Source organism: Asterias rubens, chromosome 10, assembly GCF_902459465.1.
Source record: "Asterias rubens chromosome 10, eAstRub1.3, whole genome shotgun sequence".
NCBI classification, from domain to species: Eukaryota; Metazoa; Echinodermata; class Asteroidea; order Forcipulatida; family Asteriidae; genus Asterias; species Asterias rubens.
The window spans coordinates 12,008,635-12,028,514 of NC_047071.1; the positions used below are offsets into that span (position 1 = coordinate 12,008,635).

General features: G+C 38.1%; 1 protein-coding gene across 1 annotated transcript; it reads right to left on the reverse strand.

Annotated features, from left to right (window-relative positions):
• Window positions 1-5,551: 5,551 nt before the first annotated feature.
• On the reverse strand, window positions 5,552-19,723 carry LOC117295321 (heterogeneous nuclear ribonucleoprotein M-like). The gene is made up of 15 exons (XM_033777895.1): window positions 19,488-19,723; window positions 18,261-18,365; window positions 17,492-17,658; window positions 16,718-16,770; window positions 16,358-16,365; window positions 16,055-16,148; window positions 15,534-15,692; window positions 14,444-14,597; window positions 13,627-13,676; window positions 12,880-12,934; window positions 12,168-12,365; window positions 11,164-11,330; window positions 10,508-10,559; window positions 9,813-9,914; window positions 5,552-9,655 (listed from the first exon to the last, which is right to left on the reverse strand). The coding sequence occupies exons 2-15, from the start codon at window positions 18,359-18,361 to the stop codon at window positions 9,594-9,596; spliced, it is 1,422 nt and encodes a 473-aa protein (XP_033633786.1). The 5' UTR covers window positions 18,362-18,365; window positions 19,488-19,723; the 3' UTR covers window positions 5,552-9,593.
• Window positions 19,724-19,880: the final 157 nt, after the last annotated feature.

Below are 19,880 nucleotides of genomic sequence, written 5' to 3' on the forward strand. Positions count from 1 at the left end.
GAGCTGCTGATAGTTTAAAACATTGTGAAAAAGGCTCCCTCTGAAGTAACATAATTTTCGAGAAAGAAGTAATTTTCCACCAATTTGATTTTTTGAGGTCCCGAAATCAAGCATCTGAAAGCACACAATTTTGTGTGACAAGGGTGTTTTTTCTTCCATGATTATCTCGCGACTTTGATGAGCAATTGAGCTCAAATTTTTCGCAGGTTTGTTATGTTGTGCATACGTGTATGTTGAGATACACCAAGTGAGAAGACTGGTCTTTGACAATTACCAATAGTGTCCAGTGTCTTTACGAGGTTCTGCTTCTAATGAGTGCATTCTGAAGCCTGTAATCTCATGACATGATCCCTAAAACATGGTTTGAATTTTGATCAGGGAAATTGAAATAACTGTCCCTTCATCCTATGTTATAAATTAAAAGACTCTGCTAGGGTCAGTCCGTCAAAACATTAACTGTTTTATTGGTTTAAAAAAAAAAGGTAATTTAAATCAAACTTGTAAGATGTACGTCAGCATTATTGTATAATTTAGGAACGCAGTAAGGACTCGTTAGACTGGGGTTGGCAACATGCCCGGTATTAAGAATAAGTGTATTTTGCTTTGGTTATAGCTAAGCCTGGCTACATCCAGCTATGGCTGCATAAGCTATGGCTACAGCTACCCCTTGCTACATCTGCTATGGCTACATAAGCTGAAGCTCTCAGCTGAAGCCTTAATTTTGTAAAAAAATAAACCTCCGTGGTCGACTTCGGTTTTGGATAAAGAGCAGCTGGTTGGGTGTACAATTTTTTTTGTTTTAAGCAAATCACCCAGAATTTAATTTAATATTGACAAAATATTTCTAGCTGGTGCTTTTTACTTTTCTTTTTATGATTTTTGTTTTTTAAAGCATTTAGAAAATGCCCTTATTTGTTAATTTGGCCCTTATGACATGTATTATGCCTTTTATGAATGGATTGGTTTAAAAACTTTATTGTGTAAATCTTGGCTGTCTTAAACATTGCAAACAAATATAATTTATGGGCAACTGGTGAAACATTTTTGCACGTAATGAACCAATGATATTTTCAGGACTACGATCCCCATTTATCACTTTTTGGAGACCTGTGTTCCCATAAGCCTTTTTGAGATATGGCGAACTGAACACAGTGCTACAACACTATAAGGTTTGGGAAAATTTTGTGTATAAATCAAAGAGAACACTCGTATCTTACAGAATCAAATATTTGTGTAGAGCTTTCACTTAAACAGACATTTTGAAGGTGTGTGAGCTTTTTGGAGAGGGAAAGCCCTACATGCCAAGGTAAAAATAATGTAGGGACTTGAAACACTGTGTGGACTTACATACGTCCACACAGTGTTATTTACAATGTTGAAGAACAGTGTTGAAGAAAGTTGTACAGAACAAAGGAATGTCCACCACGGAACACAGAGCTGTGTTCCCTTGTTGGGTCTTTTACACATTGGACCCCATAAGGAAATTCTTCAGAAAAATAAACAATATAATAAATGCGCAACCCCACAAAATACAGTTCTGGCACCCACAACTCGTATTCCTAAATGATTGACTCAGAGTGTTTGTGTCTCAATTTCATGAACCTTTCATTGGTAAGCTTATGCTTCGGTTTTGACTTATCCATGGACATAACCATTTGTGTCAGTTTCATAATCAATGGATTGTATTGCATTATCATGCAGAAGCTGAAACGGTTACTTTACTCCTTTGCAAGCAAGTTTACTGTCAAGCTTGCATGCATTTTTGCCTTGTGTACCATAAGCGATTAGCATTAAAAGAAATTATGTTAAGGGAGTGTGCATTAAGCAAAAACATAAGGACTTATAATAAATTCATGGCTTCTGCTTGACGCTACCGTTTTCCGTTCCAGTCACCATTCTCCGCTAACAAGGTATCGTAAATTGTCTGTGCTAGTTTTTGTAAGTGAAGACATGCTTACTAACAGGAAGTATGTAAATTCACTTGTAAGCAAAAATTCTTTGCTAACCTGTGAAATATGCTAACCTGTTAAGCATGGATTTTTCCTGACTCTGACTAAACAGTGAGCAGAGCTTGTACAAGCTTCATCAGGCTCAACATCATCGTTGAGAACAATTTTTCAAAATTCATAATACGAGATTTATAGTCTGAACACCCCTGAATTGAAATTAATAGTTGCACATGCAATGGTAACATATCACAGTTATTAATGTAACCTATATTTATTTCAAATTTAACTAAAATGAGTACATGTAGGACAAAATTATACCAAAATCACTTTTTGTTTTGTACAGTTTGTGTTCATTAACACCCTCGAAAGAGGCAAGGGGGTAAGGTTGGCTTGTGCGTAAAGTGCTCGCCTCTCACCAAGGCGACCCTGGTTGATACCTGGCCAGGGCCAGTTGTGCGTTGGTTCTCTGCTGTGCCACAAGGGTTTTCCAGACCATCCGTTTTTCCTCCCTCGGGTGAAAAATTAAACACTTCGATATCTGGCTGTGCTCTGTGGTCATATTGGGTTGATGTGGCTGGCCTTGCATGCCTGCTTCTCAAACACGTTGTAGCAACATCCTTCGCAATTCAGCTCATAGCTGCGAGTAAGGATGATTAGCCTCCCAAACTATTATTATTACTATTATTATTATTAAAAGACATATTTTAATATTTCCATTGTCTTAATCACATTTTACACACTGCAGCTCTTTTACCATGATATCCTGAGCTGGACTATGCCACTCATTCTGGAGGGGGTGTCAATCACGGGACAATGATTTGGTTAGAAGAGGACGGGACAAACTTCTGCTAGCATCCTTTGGGTGTAAAATCGTGGTCAAATCGACTCGGTCAAATTGTCATTAGTAGATCAACCAAATTATACATTAATTTATTAATTAAGCAAACAAATACCAAATCACCTAAGATTTGTTGTAATCCCAGGCAATACTGGTCGTTTCCAATCAAATAAATCATTTTAAAATTTCAAAACAAACTCTTAATGGAAAATACTTGTCAGTTCGTGTATGCTTTGCATTACAATGGTCCTAAACAGGTTCCTTGATTGAGGAAATTAAATCCACGATAAATAACTAACATTTATTTTCTAATTGGCTTTTCTTTTCTTTTTGATTAGAAAAAAAAAACTTGAAAAAAAAGTATTTGTACTGGAGAAAATGTGTCTTGGACTTTAAAGAAAAAATTATCACATTTTTTGCCTGTATATATTTTTTACATTGATGTAAATGTACGTAGCGTTAGTACCTAGCTTCTTCTGAAGTCGTCTTAGAAATGCACCCATTGTGGTGTGGGTATTAGAAGTAGTTCGTTAGTTTTGCCGTCGGCACAAAATGGCAATTAGTGAAAAAGTGTACAAACCATGTCACTACTGGAGGAAGACAAGAGACTAAATTGGCTCAAAAATTATCGCCAATGAAGTTTTGTTATTTTACAAGTGAGTTGTAACAATGACAAAATAAGTTAATAAAAAAAAAATAATAAAAAAGGAAAGACTTGACAAGGTCCTGATCATTATTTTCTTTGTAGCAGGAGATTTATTTTTATCACAAACAGCATTAGGCAAGTCTTGAGAATATGGTTAATCCAAGAAGACTATAAATTACGTTTTCCATATGTTCTAATTCAACTGCTCTGTTTTACCAGCTACAACTACTGTTTGTTTTTTGTTGTTCTAGAAACTGTTACAACTTTAACAAGCTGGAACCTTCTATCTTATTGACTAGCGTATAAAACACCCCTTATTTTATGCCAAAGCTTGTTGTGCATATATTTCCTGGTACTAAAATGTTATATATGCAATTTACCTTTTTCTTAACAAGATGTGGGACCATGCTTTTCATCTAAAAAATAAAAAAATATGTAAAAAAAACAACAACAAAAACAGGTGCCATACTCTTATGGTACACTGAAGTCTTGGGTATTCCTTTGTGGTATTAAAGGCTGGACACTAATGGTAATTACTCAAAATAGTTATTAGCATAAAAACACACTTTGGAACGAGCAATGAAGCTGCTGATAGTGTAAAACGTTGTGAAAAACGGCTCCCTCTGAAGTAACAGTTTTTGAGAAAGAGGCAATTTCTCACTCGAATAATAAACGACTTCAGCATTGAACATTATTATGCATCTGAAAGCAAACACATTTGTGCAACTATTTCACAGGTTTGTTATTTGATGCACATGTTGCGATACGCCAAGTAAGAAGACTTGTCTTTGACAGTTACCAAACTGTCCAGTGCCTATAACTTTCAAAATGAAAATGGCCCATGCTCCCTCAAAGATTAAATTCCTGGCCTGTGAAATAATCCGGCCATTAACTTTCTTTTCTTTTTCGTTTATTCCAGAGGTCCCTTTGGAAAGTAAAAGCAGTTTTCAAAACAGCTTATATTATTTTCTCACATTTTAAAAACTCATAAAATATATTATAAGAATGTATAGACAAACCAATGTTTGTGCTGGTATCCTGTCACACCAGCCAAATATCTGCATGCAAACTGAGGTGCCTTTGGATTTGTCATAGGGGATCGGAGGGGCCGGGGTAGAACACTATCAAATCAAACTAACATTCAAATTTCCAGATGCACGAATCTAAATAATTTAACCCCGAAAATATACGCAGAAAAGTTTATTAAATACACACTCCCTTTCATGTATAACCTGTTGACTAATATTAACACTATAATGTACGGTACTGTTATGTCCCTATGCTAAATGACATGTGTGTGATGAGACTAAATGTATTATTACTTTGTATTTAGGGTAAACCATTTTACTGTCATTATCTGTTGGGGTGTGGGAGGGGGTTGACAACTGGGACAGTGGCGTGATCTGTGCATATTAAAACAAAAGTGGTTAAACACTAGCCAGCCATATAAGCTGTACAATGTAAGCTGTTGTGTTCTGTATTGGTATTTATCTATATGGATAAGTAGGACTTGACCCAATTCAGAATTTCGTTGAATCCTTGTTTGCCTAATAATCCGCTGCATGCACTCAACATGTAGGGTGTTGTGGCCGCAGTTTTGATGGCCGAGTCATCAGGGTGTAGGTTCGAATCCTGGTCATGACACTTGTGTCCTTGAGCAAGGATTCAAGTACTTTTTCAAAATGTCCACAGATTTACATTAAACTTACAGGGTTGGAAGATAATGACAGTGGAAAGCTTCCCTGAAAATATTACTAACTGTGGTTGTGTAGTTTTTGAGAAATGAGTAACACAAGTCACAAAATTATTTTGGTCTCATGAGACCAAAATTATTTTAGCATGTAAAATCCCCTTAACCAGTTAGGATATTATACCAAAACCATAGCATAACTTGTTAATACGTTTTTACATGCTAAAACTGAGACGAAAATTATTACTTTTACTCATTTCTCAAAAAACTACAGCACCTCAGTAAGTAAAATGTGAAGGGAAGCTTTCTACTATCATAATCTTCAAACTGCGTAAGTTTAATCTAAATCTGTGGACATTGTGTTTTTTGTTAGGAAAAAGTACATACCCTTTAACTGTAATTGCTTCTCATCACCCAGGGGTATAAAGGGGTACCTGTGAGGGCAGAGATGGTTTGTGTGATTGATTTAGCCCCAATTCATATTGCATTCGCACATAATGACCAGGCTTTAAAAAGTAGAGGAAAAGTCCCAAGTAATGAGAAAGATGATTAAGTTCAACTCCAAACAAATAAAACTACAAATACACAAACTTCTTTTGTTGTAAATGCTCATTACATTTATTGAATGTCCCATTTCATCATAGTCAAACCTTGGATAAGGGAAATTTTAAGAATGCGTAAAAGAAAATTGTACAAAGCTGTCATTTAACATCAGATAGATTATGTACACTACAAATTGGCCTAATTAAAATGTGTACTCACCGCAAATAACTTCTTTTCACATGATTGAGGGAGGGGGCGTACCAAGTACAGTGCTTTATACACATCAGCATACGGGTAAAACCGATTCCAAGCTTCATACCGTTTGAATACGTATGATCTTCGCATGTGTTCATTTTCAGAATGTTTCAATCTTTCGTGTGTGGGTCCAGGGAACATCTGTTCATACCATTAGAATTGTGCCCCAAACACATTCATTTACCTGTAAAGCAATCTGCCTTCTGGTCCCGCCAAGTGGGTCCAGCATGCAAGTTTTTTCCCCAGGGCTGCTTGGGAGGGATAATGCAAGACTTGGAGCTATAGACCTTTATCATGGTGCAGCCATCTTGAGTTTCTCAATATTACCAAACCGAGGCTGGAAGAACAAAATAGTCTGGTTCCTATTTGCAAAATGATTATTAGCATGCATTATTTGTTATTCACCACAAGGTACATGCAAGATGGAGGCAGCATGAGGTCTATTCCTTAATGGAAGTGCCAAGTAAGTTTTGTGGTGACACCATAAAGGGAATCTCTTTGAGTGTGCGGCTCTGACCGAAGCTGGTTTCTACTCGATGTTTCAATTGGTGTACTTTGACCGTCTGCTGGAGAATGCTAGACTCTGCTGTGAGCTTTTACTGATCAAAATGGTTCTTTTAGAGCCACCACTACTCAAAAAGAGATTTCTTACACAGTGTCACTGCAAACCTTACTTACATGTACTTAGCATGTTTAAAGTCGGTTATAATGTTGCCGTACCCGCTGCTAGGATTAGAGCTGCCTCTAGATCCGGGGCAATTTCATGGTCTAGTGGTCAGACATCTGCTCTAGAATACAAAGGTCATGGTTCTAGCTAGCGACTATCGGATCTCCCACAATACAATCGGTAGACTTTTTGTATCAAATAATAACCACCCAAAATTCCTAGGCAACACTTTTACTCGCCTTTTAAGAAACAATATATAGCACTACTCCACAACTGCAAAGAAAGTTTGAGAAATATGCATATGTGAATATACCTACCCTTACAGACAAATTGCTGATATCCTACTTACCTGTCCCACTCGATGAATATTCGTTCAAAAAGAACCATTCGTTGCTGCACATCCACGCCAACTTCTTCTCCTCTGGATTTTCAACACCTGAACGACACAATTCCCTTGACCCTTGAACTCCCACTAGAAGACAAAATGTTCTAACAAAGACCCATTCTTCCTTAACGAAAGTTGACACACCATTCACTGTTCCATGATAGAATAATTAAACCATGTGTTTGTAACCAAAAGACTGTGACATTGTGTAGGAAACCCTGCACAAGACTAACGGAGGCATGAATGGATGGTTACAAACTTGTACCAGAGGACACACTTTCCTTGGTTACAAGACATGATGTGACCATAGTCACAATGTGGGTAACCCATGTATTGGTAACAAGAAGACATGTACCATAACAGGAAACTCTCCGACAACATATGGTTTAGTGTGAGAAGCCCATAACCGTAGAACCATGCAGGTAAAAGTTTCAATACCGTAGTTAAATCGTGACATGATGTAACGTGACAAACCAGTAACAAAAACATACAACCGAGCAGAAAACCTCTCTGTCAATCCAGAAGTACTAGGACAACAATGAACCTTTGTAACCAAACAAAAAACCCTTGCAATGCTGACAAGACAGAATGTAGCCTGACAAGACAGAATGTAGCCTGACAAACCATAACAACTATTTTGTTGGTATGAGACAAGTACAAGGTGTAACAACAAAAAAACCTGTAACTTGTGTACAAAAAAGAAAGCTCAACTATTAGTTGCAAAACATGGTATGGTGGACAAACCTGTAACCCTTGCTGTGACCATGCCACTCTCACAATGTTGGGAGTCGCTGTCTAAAATTTGCAATGCCTCACACATAATGATGATGACTCCCAAAATGACACAACCAAGATAATGTCTTGGCCAAATTTCATTGAGCTACTCAATGGCAGAATTTGTGCTTAGGCCTACTGTGCAAGTTTTTAGTTCATAGCCCTGCTAACCGTAAGCACACCTTCGCTTACTGTATGAAAATGAATGATGTAACAATACAAATCTTCGGGGAGCGTGCAAGCTGACCATCCAATTTCCTTGCTTATCAGCTATGGAGTTATAATTAGCAGGGAAATTTGGAATAAGGAGTGCTATGAACTTTGCCCAGGTTTATTGGGGCAATTGATGACAATACATGATGCATAGCAAGAAAAAGCATTGAAACCAACCAGGACCGCTTTTAAAAGGTTTCCTTTACCAAAACCTGGAAATATGGGGACTTTCTACATGGGTTTTTATATACTACACAAGGATCTCACAAATATACAATGACCTTGACATTCATGGGGAGGAAAAACCGTCTTTCACATTTTGGTTCAGACCAAACAAACTTTTAATTGACTTCCACAAATTTGTAATTTTTAAGTTTTTGATGATGCAAGAAGTGTTTGGAGTGACTTTCTTGGAAAACGAAATAACCTTACAAATAACGATTCTAACGTATCGACAGTTACAAACTTGACAGGGCTTTTACGTTAGGAAAATATTGATGAGACCTCATGATCAATGCAAACATTTTCTGGTTGAAACTTAAAGATTGCAAGATTTCCTCTTGCAAAAAATATAAAAAGTTCTACGCCAAAAATAGTGACTTTTATCATTGACAAAGTGAGCTCACCAGAAAACACTTTTCGACTTCTATTGTGAATTAAAATATTTTACAAATACAGACACAACCTGTGGACCTGCTTGAAATTTAAAGATTGGTGAATTTCACCGGTAAAATTCCAATGCTAAAATGTGACTTTCATCATAAACAAAGTGAGCTAAAAACCAAAAAGCAGTTTTTTGACTACCTTTGGAAAGTACAGACACAACTTGTGGGCCTTTGCCTCAACACTACAAGCTCACTGATTGTTTTTGAACACAGCTTTTGTAAACATTACAGGGTTGTTACCTTTTAAATTTTCAATAAACATACAGAAATGCCGAGCATTAGAAACCCTTCATAAAAAACTTTCTTCCCTTGACTACAAATTTATAATAAAAAAATATATGTGTACTAAAAGAAACCCCAAGTACTTTTAAGACCGACTACTGTTAAATTGTGAGTGTTGTTATTTTTGCTGTGTTGCTTTTATCCTACTGTTCTTTGGCTTTTTTCTAAATTGTACTAGCAAAGCCCTTCGAGGCTCTTAATAGATACGTTTGGTAACCCTAACTCTAACCATTTATTAATTCCGCTTTATTGTTATTAGTATCGACAGAAAGAGGTTAAAATCCTTCGACATCAAAGAACAAAGTAACTTAAAATAGAAAACAGTAAACTTATTGTTTAAACAGACACAGCAATTTCTTTTGATGAAAAAAGAGACAACTCTCATGACCTGCCAAAAATGGCCTAACATTTTGACCCTAGCAGAGTCACAGGACCTGTATGCTGACTACGATTCAACAGTTCATTACTATTAACCCTCCTACTATTGGTCCCATTATTCAGCGAGTAGACCAACCATTTGAGACGACCATACACAGAACTAACGGATTGCAGGATGGCTTTAATAGTGTGTTTATCAGTTAAAAACCAACAGTGAATGATGTTGAATGGTCAGACAGGAGGAAATGGTTACGAAACCAACACCTGGAGATCAATCGACCTAATACTAAACCCGTTGGAACTTTGACTTAGAACCGACCCATAGTGACTCCAATACGTCGCCCCTTCAGGACACTTCCATTCAGTAACACTGGAAGACAGAAGAACAAAATCTGGTCAAGGAGAACAAGCATGAAATTCAAACTCAAACCCTTCCTCTAGCCACCGGGCTTGAAATAATATTCTTTATACCCCCCGCAAAATTAATATTTCTTAAAGAAATTAGTGCCAAATCTTTTAAAGGATACAAATGGCTTGCTGGGCATGGAGAGGGTTGAAGAACTTGACTGTGCCGATGCATCTTGAGGTGCCATCGCTATCTTTCTTAATTTCAGCAAAGTAAACCGGTCCTACAAAGCAGAGGAAAGAATACCATCTAGTTTCATTATCTGCGGTTACCAAGTCCCAATTTCATAGAGCTGCTTAAAGGGACACAATGCCTTCTACAGCGTTAACCAACACGGCACGCCATTTTATGGAGTCATATTTTTGAGTCCACAAAATGGCCGACCGTGTTAGTTGGCAAAAAAACGTGCAATTTCGAGGCATATTTGTGTGGATCATTATATTCTACTTTTAAAACATTTTTCCAACCATATTTCTTTTTGATAACAAACGTTTTCAAACACTTTTCATAGACCAACTCGCCCGATCCAAGGCAACGTGTCCCTGTAAGCACATAATATTGCTTAAAAAATTACTGCAGAAATTAATGGTCTCCAAAGTGTTTCGTTAAGAATATCAGTTGGAAGCACCTCGATGTCCATAGCAACAGCATCTGTATACCTGAGCTTTTGTCTTCCCCTATTTCTACTTCCAATCTTTCAGAAAAAAAATTTAAGAAAAGGGTTTAAGAAAACAAACTGAATCTTGAAACAAGGAAATAATCCTAAACAAATAATACTTTATTAACCCACAACACTTATATTTTGACTTCACTCACCGACTTTCTTAAATGAATCCTTCAGTTCCTCCCAAGTGAGATCTGAAGAAAGCTGAAGAAAAAAAATGGGATGAAAGTTGGTGAATTATCAACCTATAGCTTCCCTCCCTAATGGCATGACCAGCAAATGGGTACTGCAATAGTTTATAAAAACACTCTGTGATGAATTTCAAATAGGTTGTCATGTAAGATTGGTGGCTATATTCATCGGAGTGTGGGTTTGAATCCTTGTCATGACACTTGTGTCCTTGAGCAAGATACTTTACTATAATTGCTTCTCCAGGGGTATAAATGGGTACCTGCGAGGGTGGAGGTTGATATTGTATATGAAAAAGCCACTGGAGCGTCACGTAAGCTCAGGGCAGTATACTCCCCAGGGAGCTAAACAAAATAAAAGAATGGTATTGGCCAAATGACCAGGGCACTAATGTAAAGTGGGTCGAGACGTTATCGTGGAATGCGCTATATAAGAACTAGTCATTATTATTATAAGTTTAGCGATTGAATCTTGTTTTCACAATGATCGCAGTGAAATAAGATGCCAGGCACCGATTTCGAGAAACTTTACACAACTGCATAAACGTTGCGCAAGTGGACTTATGCAGTTGCGTGAAATTGGCTGCTGGAGTCTTAACCTCTAGGGGGAATCAACTTACATTTCTGACAAACACCTGTGTCCGTCCATCTGCTGAGGGTTGTTGAGATTCTCTGTGAGCATCATATCCCCTCATGGGACCACCGCCGAAACCCCCTCTAGTGTCCGCCGGGTAACCCGTGTCAGGGGTCATGTCATATCCTCTGTTGTTCGTGGCAATCCGGCTCACTGATAAATTTCATGGATGGATTTCACAAAGAGTTAAGACTAGTCTTTATCTCGAGTTTGGGCAACAGATCCCTTTTTTTTTCAAAGTCATCACGGGCAAGAAAATCAACCAAAATTACTCATGTTTAATTATGGGGCCCTTATTGCCAGCTGGGGAAATATCTACATGCGTGAGGGACAGGGAGATCTGGGGGCAACTCAGCTGTAACATCATTGACCGAGAACACCACGTGAAATAGAAGAATTATTACTCAATTGAAAAACACAACACCACCAGGTTTGTCTGGTCATGAGTTTATAGGCCCCGAGTCCAATATCACTGGTCTCGGGCTTGTAGTCCAGCAACAATTTCCCTGTAGTCGACAACATTTTACATCGCAAAGAAACCTTAGCTTTGTGACATCACACTTTGCTTATCAATTAAAGACACTGGACACTATTGGTAATTGTCAAAGATCAGTCTTCTCACTTGCTGTATCTCAACTGTGCATAAAATATCAAACCTGTGAAATGTTGAGCTCAATTAGTCATCGAAGTTGCGAGAGAATAATGGAAGAAAATGACCCTTGTTGCACAAGTTGTGTGCTTTCAAATGATTGATTTCGAGACCGTAAAATCTTATTTTGAGGTCTCAAAATCAAATTAAAATATTTTAGTGAGAAATTGCCTCGTTCTCAAAAACTACGTTACTTCAGAGGGAGCCATTTCTCACAATGTTTTATACTATCAACAGCTTTCCATTACTCATTACAAAGCAAGGTTTCATGCTATTAATTGTTTTGAGTTAATTGCCAAAAGTGTCCAGTGCATTTTAATAATAAATAAAGTGTTCCTCACCTCCGTATGGCATGTATGGTCTGTCAAAACCGTGCCCTCCTCCCCTGTTATAGTCAGGCACTCTGTTGCCATACATGCTGGCAACGCCCAGAGTCCCACCCATTGCCCCATCTCCCATTAGACTGTTCAATGGCCGATCCCCTCCTGCAGCCGTACCCTCTCTAGCCAGAAGGTTCGCTCCGATGGACCCAAGTCCCTCTGGAGAAAAGACACCAAGAACAATGTTAAAGATAATTCATTGGGCTTTGAAATCTTTTTTATCAATAAGGTAGATCCTGACGATGACTAGAGCAAACTTGTTGAGACATTGAGACCAATTAAGAACTCACTCTGCAGTGAAGTTTATTATGAGAAGTCCCGTCATTTCACTAAAGCTAAATTAGTAGTTGTCATGGACGATATTCTACCTTCCGCCCAGGTAGTAGTTAAAAAGCAGGAAAGTTCTTTTCAGGGGCTTCCAAATCCCGAAAAATCGACTATGCGGTAGTCAAGTTCTCAAAAAACAGAATCTACCTGGCAAGTAGATAGTACAAACATGGTGTTACCGCAAACCAAATAAATATGTAATGGCACAACAACATATAACTTTCACATGAATTTCCTTTTCTTAACAAAATAATTTGAATAATTACTCGACTGAAAAGAATGTCTAGCCCCCATCCCCATTTTATAAAATTTCTTGAGCGTGAATAAAAGATAAATGGATACATACGTGGTAGTTCAGTGGGCAGTCGACTGGCAGAATCCTGTGGCTTCTTGATCTTATTCTTCACAAAACAAACAAATTAATATAGAAAACAATCAAATTTAACAATAGTATTGGTCAAATTGTATATTTTGGTGCAATTACTTCTATAAGTTTAATGTAACTCATAATATTACATCCACAAAAGAGTGTGAAAGCCTGATTTCCTTCAGGCAACAAGGAGGAACTGCAGTGTCTCAACATTGGCTATTAAGACAAAACCTAGAACAACAATGAGACAAAGAAATTCCTGTTTTGATCGAAGTCTCACTGTGTACGTGTACATTCGCTTGTAACAAAACAAACAAACAAACAAAATGTAATTCTTGGCCACCGTATCTTGACTACTAACTCAGTGTTAACACGCAAACGCAATACAAGATATGCGCGTCGTACATCTTGCGTTCTCACGGCAGACTGTGAAACACGATCAAAACAGGAATTTCCTGATGTTGGGAGCTGCATTATTTCACGAAAATGACAAATTCGTGAGGGACATTTGACGAACAAAACCCACCCCAGAAAAATGTATGCTGCTATGAAATGTGAATCTGTTGAAATTAGTGGCTTCTTGCACGCAGGTAAGATTTGAGTTAAGAGGCTCTAAAGATATTTCGCCCCCAAAATGCCCCTGATATCCAGGACGTCACTGTAGTATAACACAAAAGTGTAGGTACTTGCGAGACTTGCACAGTCTATACCCCACTAACATACCATTCGGACAGCCATTTTCTGATCGAAGAGAGGTTGGTTGTCAAACATAGCTGCAAAGCAAACATTTAAGGAAAAGATGGCTAAGATACAAGAACCCTTTAGACAACATCTTTTTCTGTATAATCATCACAAAGCGTCCAGACATCGCTAACATTGTTCATTTATCAACTTTTTTTTTAGTAAAAGTGTAAAAGATAATAACATGAAACACAAAAATTGGTTTTATAAATCAGGATGAAATGTTAACATTGGAAACAATGGAAAATTTTGCTCCAAGCAAGTAACGAGTAATGGGGAGCTGTTTATGGTATAAAACATTGTGAGAAACGGCTCCTTCTGAAGTAGCGTAGTTTTAAAGAAAGAAGTAATTTTCCACCACGAATTTGATTTCGAGACCTCGGATTTAGAATTTGAGGTCTTGAAAAGGGTGTTTTTTTCTTTCATTATTATCTCGCAACTTCGACGACCAATTGAGCTCAAATTTTCACAGTTTTTTATTTTATTCATATGTTGAGATACAACAAGTGAGAAGACTTTGCCAATTACCAGTAGTGTCCAGTGTCTTTAATAGATGTATGTAATAACTTTCCTCTGGGATAAAGAATAATAGTTTAAATTAACCATACACTTGCTTGCTGCCGAATCTGGATGAGACTTTGATTTTGCACGCTTTTCAAAACTCTTCTAAACCACAGGAAGAAAATCGCATTGTTATTTCTACACGACCGGAATGGATAAAGTACTGTTTATGTTTAGGCAAATCTATGAGTTTGGAGCCACTGTGCTAATAAATGGTTCAGACGCAACAAAAGGATACAGACAGCATTGACTGCCTCCTCACAAGAGGAAAAAGTGACGGTTGCCAGGCCGATACTCAACCCTTCATTATCTCTTAAGATGTCGCAGTTCATGACCAAACCAGCCAATGAGAACACGTCCTTCAACTTCCGTAGATCCACCTCATCGGCAAGCTGCAAAATAGAAATGTGTAGTCAGAGAAATTTTGAAGAAATGATAAACGGAGTGGCAAGTGGACCTGTCAACCTTTTACGTCAAGTTTGTGTTTTGTCAATGTGTAAACCACTGTTTCATACTGTCTGAATTTGCAGCATTTTTTTTCTACTGTAGTAAAAACTGTCTGCAACAATATTCAATTCAATATTACGTTTATTCCATACTCTTTAAGGAAATTAATTCAATATGAGAATTTATCAGTACAAAGAAAGGTAATAAAATCAAAGTACATGCATGAGGCTGGGTAAGCCGAGGCTTGTAGAAAACAGCTATCATACACAAACAAACAAACAGTGAATCTCGAAACAAGGACAAGACAGACAAGAAAACAATGACATTACAAAATGCTGCTAACAAAATACAAAGAATTAAAGCACCAGGCTAACTAAAGACGACAAAAGTAAATAGATAAGTAGTAAAGGAGAGAAAATGCTATGTTACATAGTGAGAGAGGATGACTCTTTTATACATTAACAATATAACATGATTTGGGAGTGAACAAAGACAATTTTACAAGAGCGAGATTTGAATCACTGACCTCTGGATTGATATGCCAGCGCTGTACTAACCGAGCTATCTTGCCCTATGTTGGCGGTCTCCCTTGTCTATATAAAAATTATTCTGTTGAGCTAATATGAAGAGGGCACCATTTGCAACAATGTGAACTTGATATAATTTGGGCTGGAAACCTGGTTCTACTAAGCAGGAATTTTCCGTGCTAAGCCAGTTTTTGTGCTTGCAGACTTTGTGAAATTGGGCTATGGCCTGTACAATGTGACTGTACAAGTTTTCATGGCTATGGCTGTTGGTAAGGGTGTTGCTATGGGCAGCCAATGCTTGTTGGCGTGTTGATCAAGTCATAGTTGTAGCCGCCAATCAAAACACAGCCTTACCTTAGCTATGAAGATGGTTTCGGATACTTCATCATTTTGAATACCGAGTCCATGCAGGACTTGGGGGTTGACGATCGAGGAGGGCGGTTGTTGATATTGTTGTTGTTGGTTGTAGGCGGCTTGTGGTCTGTACCGTGAACTGAACGTCAAATCTCGATCCTAAAATGGGGAATAAAAACATGCATCCAATTAACAATATGGGATTTTTAACTCAACCCTCTACCTTCCTTCTAAAGGTAAATAAAATTATTTCTTAATAGAGGTGAGATTCATCACTGACACTATGTGGTCTGAAACAAAAATTCTAACCTTTCGGTAAAAGATCTGGAAAGAGGGCAAGGCCATTTTCATTTTGCAAAGGGCACTTCTATTGGGAAATGTTTAAGCCTATGGGACACTTTTGAAGAGGCACCAAGACCAAGACAAAGGGTAACTGATCGAGGCCATGGCATCTGCTTTACAATTTTAAAGGAAGACTTTAAAGATTAAATTAGGAACAAATCCTTAGAAATGCCACTCACATCCCTGACGATGAGACCCCTGCCTTGCACCTGGAATTTCTTTAGTACAATTGTTGATTTCTCAACGTCTTCTTCATTTTCAAACTCGACACACCTGTTACAAAACAACCGCAAAAAAGGCAAAGTCAAATCTAGTGCGTTCACAACAACACTTAATCTTACACCTGGTTCAGACAGGCGCTCTCGAGTGGAGCCAAATATTTTCTTGATAATTTTGCTATGTGCTTGGTCACATGGGCACAATTTAAATCAATAAATTATTTTCATTATTAAGTGGCTAAACAAAGAACTATTTTTACTCACCCACACCCCTGTGAAATGCATCAATTTCCCAAATCCATGAGTTAATTGGCCAGCCAGTCATTATAAAGAGAAAATAAAAAATCAGAAACGATTACAATGATTGCTTATAATTCATAAACAGTAACATTGATACATGCTAGCATTTTGGGGATCGAATGATCGTTTGAATGTACAACTTTAAACGACCTCAAAATGTAACAATGAATTGTTGAGTGCATTTAACAAAACAATAGCCTCTAGGTACATTAAAGCATGTTAAACACAATTAAGACATAACACAAAGAACTATTTTCCAGCAATTTGTTATAAAAATGTAGATTCAAACAAGTGAGTTTTGAAATCAAAATAATATATAGTTACCGTTGAAAGTCCATCTGGCTCAGGAAATATTTCACAAAAGCTCACTTTTCCAACTGCAAGGAAATATTGATATAAGAAAAAAAACAGTGATCAGTTATGGTTAAACATCAATAAATTTGGTTATTCTATCTGTATATGCCCAAGCACATAAGCAGGATCTTTGGAACATCTCATCATACGGTCTACAATTATCAACTCCTTGTCAGATGTTGTATGTTAAAGCCATTGGACCCTTTCGGTAAACAGTGTTGTCCAAGGCCCACACTTTGTGTACCACAACTTCTATATCAAATTACAAACCTGTGAAAATTTAGGCTCAATCGGTCATCGGAGTCGGGAGAAAACAACGGAAAAACCCACCCTTGTTTCCGCGCGTTTCGCCGTGTCATGACATGTGTTTCAAATAAATCCGTAATTCTCGTTAACGAGAATTTATATTGTTTTGCTGTTTTCTCAAAAAGTAAAGCATTTCATGGAATAATATTTCAAGAGAAGTCTTTCACCATTGCCTTCTGTAAACCCTGTAAGTTATTTGTAAATCTGTGAACTTTTTGTTTGTTTTATGAACCGAAAGGGTCCAATGGCTTTAACTCGCAAACTTGTTCTGGGCTAAGCAATATTCCAGTCAGTTGGCTGACTGACGTGTAATCCACCCGGACATTCCATCGGGTGGCGTGCCTATTGCATGCACATATTGTTCCACACTGATATACAATTATGGAACAGAAGGTACTGGAAATCATGCTTATAATGTCCCTTTTACAAAGAGCATACCTTTATCTTCAAAGAGCTCTTTGAATTGCTTCTCAGTCAACTCATATGCAATGTTGCTTACAAAGACAGAGTTCTTGTATGTTCTTGTGCCGAGCCCTTTGTAGGGTTGAAATCTAATACGAGACCTCTTGCCTTGCAGACCCATTCTGGGCACGTTTTCATAAGAGCTGTAACAAAATAATAAGAAATATTTTAGAGTTAGAATTATAATTGCTGTGGGATACTGTGGGTTCAATGCCTACTATTGCAAGAACCATCTCTGTCCTCACACTCACACGAATCTAAAGTCGTTGTGGTCAAGTGGTTAGACTACAGGACTTGCAATCACATTAATGTGGGTTCGAATCCCCCAGCTAACCGCTGATTTCACAATGACACAAATAAATATTGTTGTCTAGTTAATGAATCACAATTTCTTGATTTGTGCTATATTCATAAACGTTTGTGAGAGAGATTGGCTGTTGCGGCCAGCTTGGTGTTTAGGCCTATATCCCTTGTGGGAGTTTGCCGAGTTTCCTTGATGGGAAGATCATTCAAACAAACAAACAAACAAACAAACAAACCAAGTTACTCGTTGAGTGCAATTACATGTACACTTAGTGTCAAGACCGGGATTCGAACCCAGACCACAATGACCTTGGCCACCAGGAACTTGAGTCCAGTCAGCGCACTATAGACTGCTTTGCCATGATCTTCAGAATATGTTTTCAGAATAAGTACAGAATGTGTAGACTGTACAAACTTGCAAACAAAATCTGCTAAATATTACCCCTTCTTTCCATTGGTATTATTTCTGCCTGTGTCTTCACATGTCTCCTCCATTGCGGATGGCTGATTGTCCTCATACTCAGTGCTATCATATCCCTCCATTTTACTATTTAAAACAAAATGAAGAACCCTGAATTAAAGATGATATTGATACAATTGATACAATACACTGATGTGTATTAAACACACTCATTGTTGCGATGATCATAGTTGCAATTAAACAAACCCTCCTCCCAGTCGGGACGAGGGTTACGTTATTGCAACTCGGTGATCAGAACCCTTGATCCTCCTGCCATCGGGAGGAACAAGGGTTACGATCATTGCAACCATACTCAATTTCGGATAACTTTCCGTATGGAGCCACCACTTTTTCACTCATTTTTACAAAAAGGGATATATCAATCAGGTAAATTAGATACTATATTATTTTATTTCGAATGAAAAAGTGGTGGCGCCATACGGAAACTTTTCCTCAATTTCATTAGTTCTGTGAATAAAAGTCCACAGACAAATCACTTAACCCGAGACCTATGCATTGCTAGAGCAGATGTAAAAGTAACATTTTATAAACGATCAAGCTTATGGACAAAACAATTATGGTAGGTAAACAAGGAGGGAGCAACTATGCTCAATCAAGAAAGATAAGCTTCATCAGGTCTTGCAGCAGTCAAGTAAAATGACCAAGACAAGTCAATCTTAAAGCAAGGGGGGGAGCCCTGGGTTTAACTTTTTAAGTGCCCCCACAAATTTCTCCCAGCCTCGCTACAGCAGTAACCCCTCCTCCCCCCCATCTACTCCTATAACTATAAAAAAAAAACGAGGGTCGTCTGTTTACGATAGCGGAACAAACCTTATCTCATCTAGGAGTAACCCCCCCCCCCTCCTACAAGAACAAACTAGAACTATGGTTCATCATGTTCATTCTGCTACTATCGTTAAAAACGGAACAAACCTAAGTCCTAATAATTCTAGCCCAACCCCGCCTTTCGAGATAGCGGAACGAACCTCATAGTTCTAGCATATAACAAGGAAGAGATAATCCTTGCTCTATGGTTCTAGGTAGGAGTAACCACCCCCCCCCCCAGCCCAACCCCGCCCCCGCCTCTGACCCCCTCTCCACCAACCAATCGGAGAAATTTTCTTCCCTCCACACTTGATCTTAACCAACCCACCACAAGAAGTCCTTTCTGCTAACAAAACGAGAAATCTAAGCATAATTAAATCTCACCCTTCCCCGTAATGTTATTCTTCAATGGGCCAAATAACTGCTGAACATCGATATCCACTCCGTGTTTTTGTAATTGTCCCAACCACCAAAACACAGCGAAGCATTAAGTTTCAACCTCGTTCCACCCGGCCCCCAGCACCCACTGACCTTCGTGTGGACTTAGCTCGGGAAGAAGGATGATATTGATCGTCCCCCGATAAACTGAAATTCACAGCTATTGATGTGGTATGAATATTTATCAGGTGATGACTCGTGAGTGGGTGGGGTTTGAGTCTCTATGGACTGCTTATTTTCATCCCATTTTCTCCTGCTGCCTTATCTTTTATCTTTGTGGTACTCTCTGCAACAGCCCAAAAGAATCACCAAGTCTGTTTTACTCTACCTCCATGGTTA